The following is a 19,091-nucleotide window of genomic DNA, read 5'->3' as shown; positions in this document are numbered from 1 at the left end:
TTTGATGTGATTCTTTGAAGTTAGGTATATTTACATGTGCTCTTGCTATCCTTCCTCCTTGGGCTGTGATCTTTGTCCGCAGGTGGTGGTCACTAAGCACGAATTGATCACTCTGCCTGTGACACCACTGAGGTCCACAAAACTGTGAGAAGGTATTGTAGTAAAAAAAAATTTACCCTTGGACTATAACCTCAAAACAAAACTTCAAATTTTAAAAATAAAACATGGTTACAATGTATTTTATAAAAGACATGCTCCTCAAAAAGTTGTCCAAAAAGTTAATTTCTGTTCACTGAGTCATATTACCCTACTCTCATTATACAATTATTTTTAGTGTAAAACTAAGAGAAACACTGTCACAGGAAAAGTTCGCACCCAAGACATAATAAAAACTAAAAAATGCAGCAAACTATTAAGTAGCACACAGAGTAAATAAAAACAATTTTAAAATGAAACCTTAATAACACAGTACTCAAGTCACAAAATGCAACCATCACGCTAAAATGTAAGATGTAAGATGGTTACAAGAAGGCACTCTTGTTTCCTGAGGACAGATACCCATGAGAAGCAGATGTGTTCTGCGGATTTCCTGTCTTTTAATGCAAGCCAACACACTAGGCAGGAATATGATTACTCCTCTCACCTGGCTTATCCATGCAGACCATACATATGCTGACTATGGAGACTTGGAACTTGTGGAATATAGCGCTCTTTGTGGAAACTGACTTTCAGTGTGACTTACCTTTTTTCTGAATTGCTTGATGTTTTGGCACTGAGCAGCTGAAACCTTAACCCCAAATTTGGCATTTAAAAGAGCAATGCATTTCTACTTCAAGGAGTTGAAAGAAGTTCACTTCATTTTAAGTTAGTTCTACAAAAACAAACTAAAGTATTGAAAATCCTGGAATGGATATTCAATATTCTAAACCAAATGTTATTGCTTTTTAATGCAGTTTGTATCAAGTAATAACAGTAATAGTTACTCAGCATCGAGTGTGTGCCAGGCATTGCAGTGAGCCCCCTTCCATGAGTTGTGCATGTAATTTTAAGTTAGTTTCAAGCTCACACCACCTCCCAGGGTAATACACTCGGGAGTGACAGAGCTAGGGCATGAGGCCAGAGGCTGGATGACTGCCGCTACTGTGAATTTAAATTTGGTGGTAATAGCAGCAGCAACCTTTCTATACACACTATATCACATTTACTCTTGTGATAGCTCATTTAAGATCCATCAGAATCAGCTGGGGCCTTGTCAGAAATGCAAATTCGTGGGCATGGCCCAGACTGGTTCAGAAACGCGGGACTAGGAGCACCTGGGTGGCTCAGTCAGTTAAACGTTTGCCTTTGACTCAGGTCATGATTCCGGGTCCTGGGATCAAGGCCCACATGGGCTCCCTGCTCAGCAGGGAGCCTCCTTCTTCCTCTTCTTGTGCTCACCCTTGCTTGTGCTCACCTTGCTTGCTCTCTCTGTCAAATAAATAAATAAAATCTAAAAAAAAAAAAAAATGCTGGAATAGGAGTTCAGCAGGCTGTTTTCACAAGCCTTCCAGGTGACTCTGCCACATGCTAAAATTGGAGAACCACTGAAGAGGACAGGAGTTGAGGCTTATTAAACAAACTAACAGCAAAAATAAGGCTGTAGTAGGACTAGCTTGATCCACAAAAAAAAAAAAAAAAAAAAAGGGACAGTTTTCAAGGGCCCTCAAGCATTTCATTTTATATAAACTAATCTGATATTTAAGTTCCCAGTGGTCCTCGCTCCTGGGCAATACTTTAAAAATCTAGTTGTAGGCACTGCATTTATTTTAACAGCTTAAGGCTGGCCTCTTTTGGATGCATTTAGAAAATCATCCCTTTCCACTATCTGACGTGGATCTAATCCAGACAGAAGTGCCAAATGTTTCCATGTAAAGACATAAATGTGCATCTGTAGGTTTCACAGGTAGAGGTGGATGATGGGTAAGATCAGGGGCTGTCACATGTGGGTGTGTACTGGGAAGTCCTAACTCTAATAAAGAGGTCAGTGGCCACTATGCACACAGTGCCTGGCGCCGGTGGATTGGGAGGGAGACTGCTGGGGAGGAGGGGGCGCGCCCACAGGGTGCCGCAGGGTGCTCAGAGAGGGCCCCATGAGGTGAAAGGGAAGAGAAAACGAGAGAGGCATCCACAGCATGGTTTATTCAGACTTCAAAGCTGGGACAGCCTGTACTGTGGCCTGTGCCAAGAGCTGGAGAAAAAAAGGCCAAAAATATGATTCTTGAAAAAGTGGCAGCATGGAATCAGCAAGGTCACCGAAAGAGGCCTTCCAACGTGGGTTGCGGAAGGAAATAAAGAAGTCTGGGGTGCCATGTAACTCAAGGGATCAGGAAATAAGGAACAAAAAGGCAAATGGTAGGGGGAAAAAAAAGAAAGCAAGAACCCTGAAAAGGAAGTATTTAATGCTCTACACCTGTGCCAAAAGAACCAAGCAACATGAAACCCAACTTGTAAAAATGCCTCAATAACACAGAATTTCTACTCCAAAATTCCCTCCTGTGAGAATAAAGCTTATGTGTGCACTAGAACTGTTTGTGTTGAGCTGATATGGACTGGATGAGAGAAAAGAAAATTAAAAAAGAGAAAAGCAGTGGAGGAAGGCCAGGACCAGGAGGTGAATTTGTAACAGAAAGGCCTCTCCTTCCCTGCACTCAGGTATCAGACCTGGGGCAGCCTCACCTTTCTCCAGTGTGAGTCTTTTCTTCACTGAACTAACCCTGACCATGGTAGACATCCCAGGCCCGGGTAAGGCATTTCATTTTGTTCTGAGACATAGCATGATTGAAGGAGTATTAGGGAGAGGTCACCTTGGGGGGAGAAGGGGTGCTGAACCGCTCGCTCTTCCCATGTTGAAGGATCTGGCACCTCAGTGGCCTCTGAGGCACACCTTGATCTTTCTGATGTTTCTAGAGGCAGACATTAGTCTGACTGGGATAATTTCTTGGGGTGGGACTGTGGACACTGTCCTCTGGGCTCTGGCTCAGCACCAACCTATTCAAGGTTCTTAGAGAATGCCCTGGCCCTGATGTTTCTGAAGCAGATTTTCCAACATTCCAGATATCTGGGTAACTCAGGCTTAGGTTCAGGGGTTAACACTGGTGACATTTTGCAAGCTTACGAATATCCAGGGAAGGCTCTGAGAACTTAACAGAGGCTGTTGGGGGTTTTTCTGGGAGGAACTGGTTGGTTACTCTCAATTAAGATTTTTAGAGGGAAGTATAGAAAACTTAGAAGATGGTGAATCAGTGCTAGAATTTTGATAAATATGTAATACTTCCCTAGGGATTACTCAAGACAATTACTCCTTAAGGGACACTCAATTTCAAAAAAGCTCGTATCACAGACTGCTTGCTTCCTAAGAGTAAGGATGAACAAGGAGCAGCAAGTTGGTCTGGTGAACCTAAGTTCCTCTTAACTGAGGCACAAAGCCTCGTGTGCTGACCTCTTGGCCATTAGGGACATTTTTGGTACATACAGGTCCATGATCCCTCATCTACAATTCCAAATTCAAAAGCTCCTGAAAGCCAAGTTTTCAGGTGGCAATAGGTAAACTTCATGGGCATAAAGCCTGACTGACCTGAAGCTATTTTTAGCCATCATTTATCCTTAGTGGTATTATTCACATATTTTGCCAAATCAGTAATAGCTGTATTTGACTGAGATGCTCCCATGGGTATTATATATGGCTAATGCACTATAATGTCCAAAAAATGCTGAATTCCACAACACACTTGGCCCCACAGGCTTTGGATAAGAGGCTGCAGGCCTATAGTTCTCCAGCGTATGAGAACTGTTGGGACAGGTCTCTCAGACCCAAGACTCAGTTAAATCCAACCCCAGAGGGTTAAGTGAACACATGAAAGCAGGAATGGGCCCAGGGTAACAGAACTGAGGTGACATCTGAGGGTCAGGGGACACTGTGGAGACGTCAACACCCATCATTACCATGGAGGGCTGACCAGATAGTAAATGGTTACTCCCTGATATGGCAGACTGCCCTTGGCACCCCTGGGACTCAAGCTGAAAGCTGCTTCTACTAATTTCTGAAGCTCTGAGTAACGACGCCTGTGACCTAAGGGTAAACAGGCGAGGACTGTGAGGTTCAGCTGGAGAAGGTGGACTGATTCTTAGAGAATCAAATTGTCTTGCTAGAACTAGATGCCACTGATGACCGTAACTGCTTGAACCTATCTGGCAAAGCAGAGCTCAGAACTCTGGAAAGACTCTTTGGCCCAGCTGCAGTTTCTATCCCCAGGAAAGTTAGAACACCCACGTGCATTTCTCCAGCATAGCAGCAGTCTTCGGCAGCACCTGAAACTCGTGTGTCTTTCCAACTAGATGGTAATGTCCCTGGGCACAGGGACCATGTCTTACTCATCCCCATGTCCTTGGCACTTGGCACAGTATTTATCTGGCAGCTGGTATGCATCTAATAAATGTTTGTGAATGAATGAAAGACCTACCTGAACTAAGGTTCCCATCTGTCTTTGTCCTGACTCCTAGATCACAAAGGGATGGGAGAATGAAGTTGGGCAGTTGCACGGACTTGGATCACGTATGCATGAGAGTGCGAAGTATGGATATGAGAGAATATTTATGTAGTTCTAGATCCCAATTTGGCATTTATTTTTCCAATTAGTTTCTTTAAAGCCACCAAATTTCTATGAAGTTTAACTTACACTGCCCCCTGACGTAGACAGAGAAGGCAGATTTTGTTGATGAGGAAAGAGGGAAGGAAAACTTAATCTTATTAAGTAATGGCATGACAAGCAATCAAAGTCAAGGAACTGAGAGATGCAAACAAATTTAGAAATCACCTAAAGCCTACAGCATAACATGGTTAGTCCAAAGATAGAAGGCTGTCATGAACCATGTCTCCTAATTCCAAGACTTGCACTATTTCTACAAGAAAAGTGTAAAGACTCAGGACTGCCAGCATTCTATAAGATCATCTTACTTTTCAAGGTACTGCCTTAAAATGTAAATTTAAAAAATGTAACACAGTAAAACTGCATTAGTATAGACATCTGTGTTCTTCTATCCAGCATGAACTTATTATTTTTTTTTTAAAGATTTTATTTATTTATCTGACAGAAAGACACAGCGAAAGAGGGAACACAAGCAGGGGGAGTGGGAGAGAGAGAAGCAGGCTTCCCGCAGAGCACGGAGCCAGACGTGGGGCTTGATCCCAGGACCCTGGGATCACGACCCGAGCCGAAGGCAGACGCTTAATGACTGAGCCACCCAGGCGCCCCCAGCATGAACTTATTTAATAATCACTTAGCAGAAACAGGTATGGTTATTTAAGAAGTAAAATCCACTAACATTAATAGTCATTTACATAGCCGACTGCTTACAAAATTAATTAGAATAAGTGAGGTTTTACTGTGTATAGAGCAAGCAAACAAGGGGGCATTTTTTTTTTGGATTATTCAAGATGTTCCTAGAAGCCCATGTACTGCCCATCTGTCAAATCCAGTATTTCGAGGAAACGGGAACTACTCACCACTGCCGGCACTCCCCTCTCTTCTGCTGCGGGAGCCCCCACTGCTGTCTCTGCCAGACTTTATGCGCTAGAACAAGATGAGTTTAAAAGAATAAATGATAGTCCCTCAAAGTTGAATATAACTCAATGCTGATTTTTTAAATTAACGTTACTGTGTAGCCCTTAAGATTCACTGCTCCTACTCCCCTAAAAGCTGGGTTTGAACTGCTCCTTACCCAAGAGTTGATTCTATGGGAGAAAAGACGAGGTTGTTGTGTATGTAAAGGGTTCTGCCCGCTACCAGGGTCCTCAGGCCTTATGAAATACTCAGGTGGCGCTTCCACTTACAGGTGCAGCATGACTTTGCTTACAAACCCAATATTCTCCTGATGTGGAAGTTCAGGTCTTAAACTGGGGGGGGGGGCAGGGGGAGCAGGGGACTAGGGAATCCACAGAAAGGCTATTTCCTGAGCTAGTCCTACTCTGTCTGTAATGGCTGGACCTGAACTATTTTGGGGAAAGGAAAGGTAAACTGGGTTTTGAAATTCAACTTCTACAATAAAAGCATGATTAAAATCTCACAAAACACCTAAGATCTGTTCAGTAGTCCACTTTCTTAGGTACAAGCTCACCCTTAAAACATAAGAAATACCTTCAAGATGTGACATTCTTAGGTTTATTGAAGCAATTTATGGTTATTCTGTGTTTTGCTTAAGTGTTACTTTTTGTATTGACACCGAATCTGCCAGATTCTCATATGTCTAAAGCTGTGTTTATAGAGACAGGGCAGTCAGTGACCAGTCAGACAGCTTTTGATAAATATTTACTCCACAACTGACTAAAAATTTTAAACATACGTTGGTACCTTATTTAGATCTTCAAAAATATAAACACAATTTCATATTTAATTCAAAGGACAAACTACTATTCTCTCAACCCTGACAACTCCCCCGATATTTATAAATTATCAGGTCATGGGTGGGGTTATTGACATTGTGGTCTGCTAGGAAGAAAAAAATTTCCTTTCAGTAATTCAAGACTCATTTCTGTAAAATGGAACACTCTCCTAAAACTCAGGACTTTTTTTTTTTTTTTTTTTTACAGAGAGAGACAGCGAGAGAGGGAACACAAGCAGGGGGAGGGCGAGAGGGAGAAGCAGGCTTCCTGCTGAGCAGGGAGCCCGATGCGGGGCTTGATCCCAGGACCCTGGGATCACGACCTGAGCGGAAGGCAGACGCTTAACGACTGAGCCACCCAGGCGCCCCAAAACTCAGGACTTTTAAATACATGTAAACATGCTCACATTTTTTTCTGTTAAAAAAGAAACCTCCCTTGAAATCCCGTTTCTCCCCTTTGCCCCTTCTCTTTTGAAAATCTAAAAATGATGATGTAAAAAAATAAAAATTTTAATGTCTGTAATCAGATTTTATTTCAAAACTTGTTTTTCATCTCTCCACGGATTATTTCTAGCATATTTAAAAGACCTACACAATGCTAAAATAAACTTATAAAGACAAATGCCCATGTAACTTGAAATTTTTTCAAATCAAATGTGAGACAAGATCTTGGATCCTGCTTTAGTAACCATACGTTTATAATGGGACAATTCAGGAAAGTAAGCACTTTCCACCATCACTACATATTTCACCCCATTGCACCGATTCCTTGCTCTCATCTAGAATTTCCCAATCCTTTGGCTCTCGTCCATCTTTTCCTAATTAATTCCCTTAAATCCTCACTTTATTTCCAGCCTACGATCACCCCACCACTCTAAGTATATCTTCTTCAGGACCTCCAGGCCCCTTGCTTGCCCACTTGTCTTTCTGCTCCACTCACAAGAAACCTAAAACCTGGCTTGATTCAATGACTTCTCTTCTTCCTCTCCTATTCCCAGGACACCGTGCCCTGCTGGACACATATCACATAAGCACACGACAGTGCCAGCCTCCAGGCGCCTCCTCACTGCTGGTTCAGCTTCTGCCCCCAGGCCCCACAGAGCAACCATGTTATTAATATACCACATTCTGTCCTTTTCATCTTTGGAAAATGACTGCCCCTCCTACTTTGTGAATAAAAGGCAGCCTGCACCCCTTGGATGTGCTCCTTCAACTACTCTCCTGTGGGCAGAGAATGTGGGGTTTTGTTTTGGGTTTTTTGGGGGCGGGGGAGAGTAGAGGGAGAGGTAGGAGGGGCCAAGGGAGAATCTTAAGAGAGAGGGAATCTTAAGCAGGCTCCATGCCCAGTGTGGAGCAGGATGCAGGGCTTAATCTCACAACCCTGAGATCATGACCTGAGCCAGAATCAAGAGTCAGACACTTGACTGAGCCACTCAGGCGCCCAGAGAATGAGGGTTTTTTTATCCCCTTCCAACTGAACACCTATTTGCTGCTGAAAATCAACAAATTTCACCATACTGAATCTTTTGTACTTTGTTCTCTAACCCTCTTTGGTATTTTGGCTGAAATTTTTCTCTTCCTTTTCATATTTACTCAGTCTTTAATTCCTGCTCTTCCCATTTTGTTCTTTTCCAGACTATAGTCAAGTTTGACAGAATGCCTTGCAGCTAACTTTTCTGTGTTCAGCGAAGAATAAAAAGCATCTCTTTAAAAAGTGTTGCTAAGAGGCCCACAGTGCTGGGGGCCAGTGCACATTGCTCCAGGCCCACAGAAGCCAGACACGGCCGAGGTGGTCTTTCTTGTCTGGCCAAATGGCCTGTGCCTGGAACTGCTTACTGATGGCACTAATGAATACACATGTGTAAAATTTTCTTCTTCCTCAGGAATGTAGGTCCCCCAAGCATGAAGGAGAGAACAGTCTTCTTTTTCCATAATAGTTCCAGGAAGAGAAACAGGTTCTTTGAAAAATCAGTCTAAATAAATTTCTGGCTTTAACACTTTAAAGTAGGAGTTAGGGGCTCAGGGAGCTACACTATCCTGACTCACATAAACCTGAATCAATTTATCTTTCTTTCTTAGGTCTACATAAATCTGTTTCCATTTTTAAACAATTTTTTAAAATCCATGGCCTGATTTATTTTACATCTACTTTCTGCCCTCCACTCTCCAAGTCAGAGTCCATATCCTCAGCTGGTATTTGATCATTTGTATGATGACCCTGTAGGAGCATAAACTCTAGACAAGTGCTTCTCAAACTTTAGTGAATAGAAAAATACCTGGAGAACTTGTTTAAAAAAACACATTCACAGGGGCGCCTGGGTGGCTCAGTTGGTTGGTTGTCTGCCTTCAGCTCAGGTCAAGATCCCAGGACACTGGGATCCAGCCCTGAATTGGGCTCTCTGCTCATCAGGGAGCCTGCTTCTCCCTCTCCCTCTGCCTCTCCCCTCCACTGGTGCACACACTCTCTAATAAATGAATAAAATCTTAAAAAAAAAAAACCAAATACACAGATTCTTGAATTTAACTCTGGGGTAGGGTTTGGGTAGGCCTGGGGTGGGTCCCAAGACTTTGTAATTCTAAGATGTGCCCAGGTGATTCTGAGGCTCTACTGGCCCACAGAGCATCCCTGAATAGCACTATTCTGAGACCCTAATGCCTAATCAAATTTTGGTGAGCTGATGGCAAGATACATTTTAATTTAATTCATGGTATGAGTTACCAACTTTTCTGAGTGCAGAATAAGTAAGGACTATACATCAACTGAAAATAATTATTTTCATCATCCTTTCCCCTACTATTCATAAGGTAGTAAGGCACAGTAGTTAGGAACATAGACTTAGGAGCCAGCCTGCTTGGATCTAAAGCCTAGGTCTGCCCCCAATAGGTATGTGACCTGGAGGAAGTTACTTAGCCACCATGGGCCCCAGTTTTCTCATTTATTAAAAAAAATAATAAAACCATACCCAATTTCATAGGACCATTGTGATGATTAAATTAGTTAATAAATATAAAGTGCTTACTTAGAACAGTGCCTGTACCTATCATGCACTCAGTAAATGTTAGCTGTTGCTATTATTAAGGTCTAGTTAGGCAGATGTACTCAAGTGGAATTAAAGGGAAAACTGTAACCAGAACCATGAAGAGTGCTAACATTATTCACGAACATTCATCCAGAGCCTTCACTTCTTTTTCTTCCTGCTGCCAAACTTCCATCATTATTAGCACTTCCAGAGGAGAGGAAAGCATAAAGACTAGGGGTCAACTTTGTACTCCTTTCTTTTTTAAAGATTTATTTATTTATTTATTTGAGACAGAGAGAATGAGAGAGAGAGAGCACATGAGAGGGGGGAGGGTCAGAGGGAGAAGCAGGCTCCCCGCCGAGCAGGGAGCCCAATGCGGGACTCGATCCAGGGACTCCAGGATCATGACCTGAGCCGAAAGCAGTCGCCCAACCAACTGAGCCACCCAGGCGCCCTGTACTCGTTTCAACAGCTCTAGGTAAGAGTTTGATGTGATTATCTATGATATCCCTGCTTTCAATTACATGCCCATTTCACAAACATTCTCAAGTTCACAATATGGAAGTGTTCTTCTCCAGCAAGACACACCAAAATTAGACTGATTGTAGAGAGTTACCAGCTCTAAAAAAGATATTTGACTGTCTAACAGTGTGAAAATGCTTAAAGAAATCAAGACATATCTGTACAATAGTGTATTATGCAGGCATTAACAATGATTATATGAAGAAATTCTAATTATATAGAAAAATGTTAAGTTTCTGCATTAAGACAGATTCTAAACAAGAGACACAGAAAAAGCAACAAGTTCAAATTTAGAAGAGTGTCCTTAGTTCAGAAGTTTATTTATTATACTTTGTTTCATAACTAATAGTGCTTTATGCACTATGCAAGCCAGGAAATAGAATGCTCTGCCCCATGGGCTCACAATCTCAGAAACACAAACCGAAATGGGACATGCAACAATTAAAAGATAAATTAGCTCTTAGAGAGTGAGAATTCTTTCTAAGTCTCTTCTCCCTAGGACCTTTCTTTTCCACTGTTTTTTCTCTTCCACACTGTATTTATAAGCAAAACATAAGTGAGAAAATATCAAGAACATGTTCTTTTGTTTAAGATTTAATGAAGAGTACCAAAGAATAGAGAAACTGATTTCAAGGGTGCTGCAGAGAGAGTGCTTTGTGCATGAGGACTGTGACTCTGACTCTAAAGAACAATTAAGCAGTAACATTTGAGGGAAGACATTAAGGAGAAGCTATGAGAGAAAATATCTAAGTGTCCTTAGGTTTTATACAGACTACAATGAGGGCAGTGATAAAATATTGCCAAAAGAGGCATTGCTCAAACACTGTGAGACTTAATAACTGGAGTAAATAAGTAAGAGAAACACGGAATCTAATCTAAATGCATCAATCGTAACTTGAATGAGTTTACTAAAGTACTCTTAATTAAGTCATTGGGAATTATTTTAGCGAAGACAGTGGAAGGATGTCAGGTCTATGAGAGAAACAGATAAAAACTGACTATATTCAGTATATATATAAATATTTTGATGGAAGAGGAATCAAAAGGCCGAGTACAAACTAGAAAGAAAAATCAGTCTCAATGACATTTACATATTCATTCTTTTTTTAAAATGATTTTATTTATTTGAGAGCGTGCGTGCGCACAGGCGCGTGCACACGAACAGGGGGGAGGGGCAGAAGGAGAGGGAGAAGCAGACTCCCCACTGAGCAGGGAGCCCGACACGGGGCTGGATCCCAGGACCCTGAGATCATGACCTGAGCCGAAGGCACATAGATGCTCAATTGACTGAGCCACCCACATGCCCCTACATAATCATTCTTAACAGTAAGATCCAACAGTCTACAAGCAGTCAGAGGAAGAGTTTAACACCCTAGAGAGAGAGTGCATAGAGGAAAGAGGATGAGGTAAGAGGAAAGGCAAAGGGAGAGAGGAAGCCAATGTAAAGATGTAAAGTACCTCAAAGACCAGAACCAGAGCACGGTATCTATAATGGCTCAACCCAGATACAACTAAACATGGAGAAATCAAGAGAAAAGAAAATTGTACAAAAGCAACTCTGCATCTCTTTAAAGGGGGCATATTTGTTCTTTGCCCTTAAAGTTCATTTCCCAGGGACTCCTCAGAATCGGATTTCTTACAGCTAGAGTTACCAACCCTTGTGAGCTGGCTGCAAGGCAAGTCCCAGGGAGATGGAAGGGCTACTACTTATTGTGTAAAAGGGGGCCACACTGGAAGTCTACTAAATCAAGGATGGTAATGCATATGCCAGTTTTCCTGTTTAAGGTTGTAAGCTGTGAGAAGTGTATTATGCATGATCCATAATTTGTATTAGTTGTGTGTTCTCTGTTCAGTATAAACTTAACCTACTGATGACTGAACTTAGGAGTCTTAAAGACTTTGACTCTTTCTGTGGTTCTATACTATAACTTAACATAACAACTAATTTTAAGCTCCAAACAATGTTCTTGGTGTGAAATATATAATTATTTTTGATTCTTCTTATTGAAACACATTTAATAGTGATTATGAGGACAATTATGATAATTTGAACTTTGATTTATACCCATTTAATTTTACAAAGCTTTCACACAGGTTACCTAATTTAGCAATTGGTACACGGTAGTAAATTGGTCTTCACAGCAAGTTTTAAACTATATACCCTACCATGGCATTTTAATACCAACTTGATATTTTATAGGATTTTTAAGGTAAAAATCTATGTCATGCTCATAATCCTTAAACAACTGATACTTTAAAAAGAGAATAAAACAATCAGATCACATCTTCAAAGCAAAGACAAGAAAACCACATTTTGAAAGCAAATATGGAATTTAGATTTAATTATCCAAGATAATTAATTTCTTGAAAAAGTCTAACCTTAAAGAATATATTTTCTTTCTATGAAAGGCAGATACTCAAAAATCATGTTAAATTTTTAAATATTCTAGGCTCAAACTTAGGAGAGATTATTCTCTTAAAGAAGTAAAAATAATGGGGCACCTGGGTGGCTCAGTCGTTAAGCGTCTGCCTTCGGCTCAGGTCATGATCCCAGGGTCCTGGGATCGAGCCCCAAATCGGGCTCCCTGCTTGGTGGGAAGCCTGCTTCTCCCTCTCCCACTCCCCTTGCTTGTGTTCCTGCTCTCGCTTATCTCTCTGTCAAATAAATAAATAAAATCTTAAAAAAAAAAAAAGTAAAAATAAGAACACTGTTATTCCACATATTGCATGAAACACAGAAATAAAATGCTTCCATGTATATTAATATTATTCTCACAGCCATGTTCCACTACATAATGAAACACCTTAAAGAAAACGTACTATTATTATATAGTCCTTAGCTTAGCTTCCATGGGCCACAGTACACTCCAATTGAAATTAATTGCATAAATTAACCTGTAAGTTATTTTGTATCGGGGAAAGTTACAGTGATTTGTCTATGAGTAACCATCCATGAAAGTATGTTGACTCTGATGTACTTTCTCCTATTAAGAATTGGTTCTTGACAGAATTTTATCTTCAAACTAGAATTTTAGTTATTCTTCCTTCTGTGCCACAGCAGAAAAAAATTTCAACTTTATTTTACTGAGAGAAGCCCTCAGAATCACTCAGTTGAGCTACAGAAGGCTGACATTTTGAAAATTAACAGACAGCAGTTTTTGGGCCATATGAGATACCTGTTCCCTTATTTCTTTCATTTTTTCCAATCTCTTGAGTTTTGTTGCATATTCTTGAACTTCTTTTAATCCAATATCTGTGCAGAGACGAACCAAGAAACGCAGACCTATTGTAAAAAATAGTTTTAGAAAAATATTAATGCACAATGTTGAAAATATAACAAATCAATGAACTCAGTCTTTTGGGACACAAGTAGGAATGACACAAATAGTGGTTGTTTCTATTAAAAATTAATGACAGTTTGTATTCTCTGGTCCTATGAAAACGGACCTCCTTGAAAGGGGACCTAAAGGGACAGACTCTCTCCACCTGCCCTGCCCTCAGGTGAGACCACACCATCTACTTAGAGCCCTTCCCATACTCTTTATGTCCTTATCTGCTTTACCTTTACACCACTTATGACTACTGACGTATATATTTGTTTACTGTCTTTCTCTTCCCGGGGGTTTTCACCTGTTTTACTTTCCGCCACACCCACAGTGCTTGAACAGTGCTGTATTCCAACACTGTAGCATCACTCCACAAGAATTTGTGAATAAGTCAGCAATTCATGACCACTAACATATTGTAAAAGTAATGGTACTAAAATAATTTAAGATGTCACTATATAAATTGCCTATGTATACATTTATCTTAATAATTCACAATAAGAAGTAATTTACACATATCGTACAAATAATACTTAACTATTTCTCTTACCTACCTATCCTTAGAATGAATGGCTTAGGAATATTTAAAGTAAAATAAAAATCATTGTTTTTGGTAGATGTTCTCCGAAATTTAGTAGGTCATCTGAACTCTATAGAGCAGGTCAATTTTTGCTAACTGAAGAATATATTTTAAGAATGAATTATCCTGTTGGGTTTATCAGAAAACTACTCTGCTCAAGATGAGATATTACATGGGTGCAAATGTTTTTTCTATAGCTATAGTTAAGGTAGACAAATTATAATTTGTTTTGAAAATTATCCAGGCTGAAGTCATCTTGAACATTTCCTATGGCATAGATAATCATTCATTTAATTTTCAGAGTGACTATTTTCTTTAAAAAATATTTTATTTAGAGCGCCTGGGTGGCTCAGTCGTTGAGCCTCTGCCTTCGGCTCGGGTCATGGTCCCAGGGTACTGGGATCGAGCCCTGCATCGGGCACCCTGCTCAGCAGGAAGCCTGCTTCTCCCTCTCCCACTCCCCCTGCTTGTGTTCCCTCTCTTGCTGTGTCTCTCTCTGTCAAATAAATAAATAAAATCTTTAAAAAAATATTTTATTTATAAGTAATCTCTACACCCAACACAGGGCTTAAACTCACACCCCTGAGATCAATAGTCACATGCTCCACCAAGTGAGCTGGCCTAGTGCCCCTTAGAGTGAATCTTAAACTCTCAATAAAGAAAGAAATTTGGACTTGCGTGGAGATTCTCCCTTTACTGGTCCAGTGCAGAGGGACTATAGCCACCGCGGGGGTTCTTAATCAGCAGAATTCTGTCAATGCAATTTGGCAATGTCTGGGGACATTTCTGTTTTTCATAATGAGGAGGTGGAAGTGCTAGGAGCATCTGCTGGGTAGAAGCCAGGGATGCTGCTAAAACATTCTATAATCCGTAGGATGGCCGCCCACAATACAGAATTATCTCATCCCAAATGTCAATGGTGCCAAGGTGGGGAAACGTTTGCCTAGCAGACTTTGGGTTGCTTCATTTTTACAAAAGATATTATTGTTACCTCTCATTTAATCTCTAAATCACCAGTTTCCTAAAGTGACTGAGATTAAGAATCACATAAAAAACCTTTAAAAAAGAAATAGGAGGGGCGCCTGGGTGACTCAGTTTGTTAAGCGTCTGACTTCCGGGTTGGGTCATAATCTGGGGTCCTGGGATTGGGCCTGCATCTGGCTCCCAGCTCAGCCAGGGATTCTGCTTCTCCCTCTTCCTCTGCCCCTCCCCTCCACTTGTGTGCGCGCGCTCTCTCTCTCAAATAAATAAGTAAAAATCTTAAAAAAAAAAAAAAAGAAAGAAATAGGAAATGAAAGGTATCTGTGTCCACTGCAAACCTAAATGAGAATCTCTGTAGGTTGGGCTAGAAATTTGTGCTTTTTCAGTTTTATAAGTAATTCCCACATAGCCTGTTTCCTGATGGCATTTGCAAACTACTGCTGTAAATTAACAAATCGGCTTCTAAATCAGCATTAGAAAAGTTCTTGCTCCTAAGCTGCTACCAAAGTCCATAATTCTGAGCTCTCTGCTGTTGACCTTTCACAAAAGCCAAATGGAGAAAAATATTAATGAAGGAACATGCAGTACATCTCATTCCCAGATCAGGCTGGGCCACTGGAAAACTTGGCATAGGAAAGATTTGTCTTACTGAACTGAAATGCATTGTTTAGTGTTCATTGTCACTGAAGGAAAAAATTAAGGTCTTTCAAACTTTATTTGCTGTGGGGATGTCATGAAAGCAAGGAGCTGCTATAACTTTAATTGATCTTATCTAATATATATCTCTTGGTTTCGCAACATAAATGAAAAGTTAGAAATGTTTTCTTCTTCCCAAGGAATTACTTTGTTTCCTCATAAACAGAAAAGATTGTAAACTGATGACATTTTCTCCCTTTCCTTTAGCTGCAAGGCTATTCAGGGCCAAATACATGAGAGTATGTGGCATGTGAATATGGTTATTTTGTATTTTTCTTGGTCATGATTTTGTTGTTGGTACTCCTGTAATACTTCACATTATTACTTTAAGTAATAACCCATTATGCAACAAGATGGGGAATAAATGAGTATTTTCTACAAAGCTAGCTTCACAAAAGGGAAATAAGCCCAATACCAACATAATGTTTTAAACTTAAAGTAACATTAAAATTCATTTGCTATCCATATGAGCACGATGATTGTTCTATTTTCATAACTCTAAAAGTATTTTTCAACCTCAGAAAGTTGCATACTAAGTGGAGAGTTAAAAATGCCTTTTCTGGGCTGCCTGGTGGCTCAGTTCGTTGGGTGTCTGCGTTCGGCTCAGGTCATGATCTGGGGACCCTGGGATCCAGCCCCACATTGGGCTCCCTACTGAGCAGGGAGCCTGCTTCTCCCTTTCCCTTTACCCCTCCCCTAGCTTGTGCCCTCTCTTTCTTTTCTTTTTTTTTTTTAAGATTTTATTTATTTATTTGACAGAGAGAGACAGAGTGAGAGAGGGAACACAAGCAGGGGGAGTGGGAGAGGGAGAAGCAGGCTCCCCGCTTAGCAGGGAGCCCAATGCAGGGCTCGATCCCCAGACCCTGGGATCATGACCTGAGCCAAAGGCAGACGCTTAACGACTGAGCCACCTAGGCGCCCCTTGTGCCCTCTCTTTCTCAAATAAATAATAAATAAATTTTTAAAAATGCATTTTCTATATAACATCAGTTTATGAACTTTAAAAAATCAGTAATAAACCAAAATTCTTCAAATTTCACAAAACTTTGAATTATAGATCGGTTTACTACTAAAGAGAACACAGTGGTATACTTAAATCTATCAAAAATTAAATTCTATACAATGTACTTGCATAGTCAAATTTTCTGATCCTATAACCACATGTGTAATCATGTATCACAAATTATAGGCTGGTAGCTATATATGCAATTACTGTAGCAAATGTAGTTATCATACTTAATGACATAATATGTGAAAACCTATAGCTTAAAAGTTACAAGACGTAAACTCACATTCAACATTTTCTGGAAATTTTCTGTGAATCTCCTTATAAGTATCTAACGCTTTTTGGTAGTTACCTGTAAATAAAAAAAGAAAGAAAACCCCACTAGCAGATTATAAAAATTAATAAGATTCAGCAAAGTGGTAATTTTAATTCAAGACACTGGCACCATTTATTGGTTTAGTAAGAAGACTTTCATGTTTGCCACAAGCATATATAAACCATTCTTAATATAACTTCTGGAAGAAAATGTACAGATACAAGAAATTTGAAAAAGGGGTAGAGCAGAAGTAAATGGGTGATGACTGAAACTTAGTTTAGTCCGTGGGGCGCCTGGGTGGCTCAGTCAGTTAAGCGACTGCCTTCGGCTCAGGTCATGATCCCAGGGTCCTGGGACTGAGTCCCACATCGGGCTCCCTGCTCAGCAAGGGGCCTGCTTCTCCCTCTCCTTCTCCCCCTGCCTGTGCTCTCCTGCTCTCTGTCAAATAAATAAATAAAATCTTAAAAAAAAAAAAAAGAAACTTAGTTTAGTTCTTAAAATAAATACGTTAGTGTCAAAAATTAAGTTCTATTCAATTTCTAAAACTTAAAGATTATTTTATTAGAACTGACAAATTTGGGGCGCCTGGGTGGCTCAGTCATTAAGCGTCTGCCTTCGGCTCAGGTCATGATCCCAGGGTCCTGGGATCGAGCCCCACATCAGGCTCCCTGCTCAGCGGGAGGCCTGCTTCTCCTTCTCCCACTCCCCCTGCTTGTGTTCCCTCTCTCAGTGTGTCTCTCTCTGTCAAATAAATAAATAAAATCTTTAAAAAAAAAACAAACAAAAAAACAAAACAAAAAAAAAGAACTGACAAATTTAAAAATAATTTAAGTGATAAGCTAACATTAATTTCAGTATCATTCACTTAGTTGGGAAAAGATGAAAAATAACCTTTTCCAGTAGTTTTTATTTTGAAACATTAAAAAGTTTACAGAAAGCATTTTGTTTTATAATACAATAAATATAATACAATACTGCTTCATAGCAGTAAAGAACAGGGAAAAATGAATTTTGGATCTTTGCTAAAATCTCAGTAAACAAGGAATGAATCTGTCTGGGCCCCACTCTACACAAGGGCCAGCCATGCTGACCCTCCAAGAGCTGTGGTGAGAACTGGATACAACTGAGACAGGAAGTACCCAGCATCCAGTGGCTCTCACTAACGTCCGCTTCTCTTCTTCTAATCTGTACTTCCGTAACACAAGGGAGGTTCTGTCTTAAATCACTCCGAATACCTCATATGTATGTATGTCTTACCTATGACTGACACTAATGAACACTGGTAACTCAGAACTCACTCTGATATCGGTAACATGTACATACAGTACAGTGATGTTACAGATCTCATAGCAACTACAGTAACAGCAAAGATCAATATCTAAATGATTTGAGGACTCCTCTGTGTATATATTCTGATGCCATTCTGAAGGAGCTCACAGAGGTAAAGAAAGAGACCTACAAAACAGGATGAGAACACTGTTAACACTGTCACATTTGTGCTCCCTTTGGATTGAGGCATTTTTTTCCTAGATCATTTGTAGGCTCTACAAGAGGGATTACAAATCTATTAACATTTATCTCCTTGCTTAATCTCTGATGAGAGTTTTTTTTTTTTAAAGATTTTTTTAAATTTATTTATTTGACAGAGAGAGAGACAGCGAGAGAGGGAACACAAGTCGGGGGAGTGAGAGAGGGAGAAGCAGGCTTCCTGCGGACGAGGAAGCCCGATGCGGGCCTCAATCCCAGGACCCCGGGATCATGACCTGAGCCGAAGGCAGACGCTTAACAACTGAGCCACCCAGGCGCCCTCTGATGAGAGTCTTAAGAGTATCATTCACTTCATGGTTAGTCCAACAATACTAACATCTCCATGCTCCATGCTTCAGGACAAGTGTCAGCAGTACAGGATGGAATAAAAACAGTTCCCGAAAACACAGAGATACCTAGTGGTCTTTGGTATAGAAAACACAGCCCCAGTTGTTCCAGTTCAGGGCCTTCTTCAGGCTTCTCAGGTGTGAGACAGTCTCGTAAGTTTGGCCGAGCATACAAGGATGTTTAGAATTAGGTGAACAGAAAATGGAAATGTAAACTAATATGTATAAAATGTCTATTTTTCTGTGACTAACTTGTCAAAATGATTACATGTTAACTTTGAAAAATAATGACTCTCTTAATAATGGTGACCCACTTTGTAAGCATAACTTTTTTCTGTATGTAGTAATTATTA

At 40.3% G+C, this 19,091-nt stretch overlaps 1 protein-coding gene across 1 annotated transcript in view; it reads right to left on the bottom strand.

Annotated features, from left to right (window-relative positions):
- Nucleotides 1-19,091, bottom strand: part of IFT88 (intraflagellar transport 88) — a 125,041-nt gene that overhangs the window by 25,010 nt on the left and 80,940 nt on the right. The window contains exons 14-16 of the mRNA XM_081815493.1: nt 16,835-16,900; nt 13,136-13,242; nt 5,543-5,609 (exon numbers count right to left, since the gene is read on the bottom strand). Coding sequence (XP_081671619.1) covers nt 5,543-5,609; nt 13,136-13,242; nt 16,835-16,900 — 240 coding nt within the window. The remainder of the gene's footprint in view (nt 1-5,542; nt 5,610-13,135; nt 13,243-16,834; nt 16,901-19,091) is intronic.

This window comes from Leptonychotes weddellii, chromosome 3 (genome assembly GCF_054177405.1).
Source record: "Leptonychotes weddellii isolate Sample4059 chromosome 3, ASM5417740v2, whole genome shotgun sequence".
Taxonomy (NCBI): Eukaryota; Metazoa; Chordata; class Mammalia; order Carnivora; family Phocidae; genus Leptonychotes; species Leptonychotes weddellii.
Note: the sequence above shows the minus strand (reverse complement) of the source record. Positions and strands in the feature narration are given on the sequence as shown.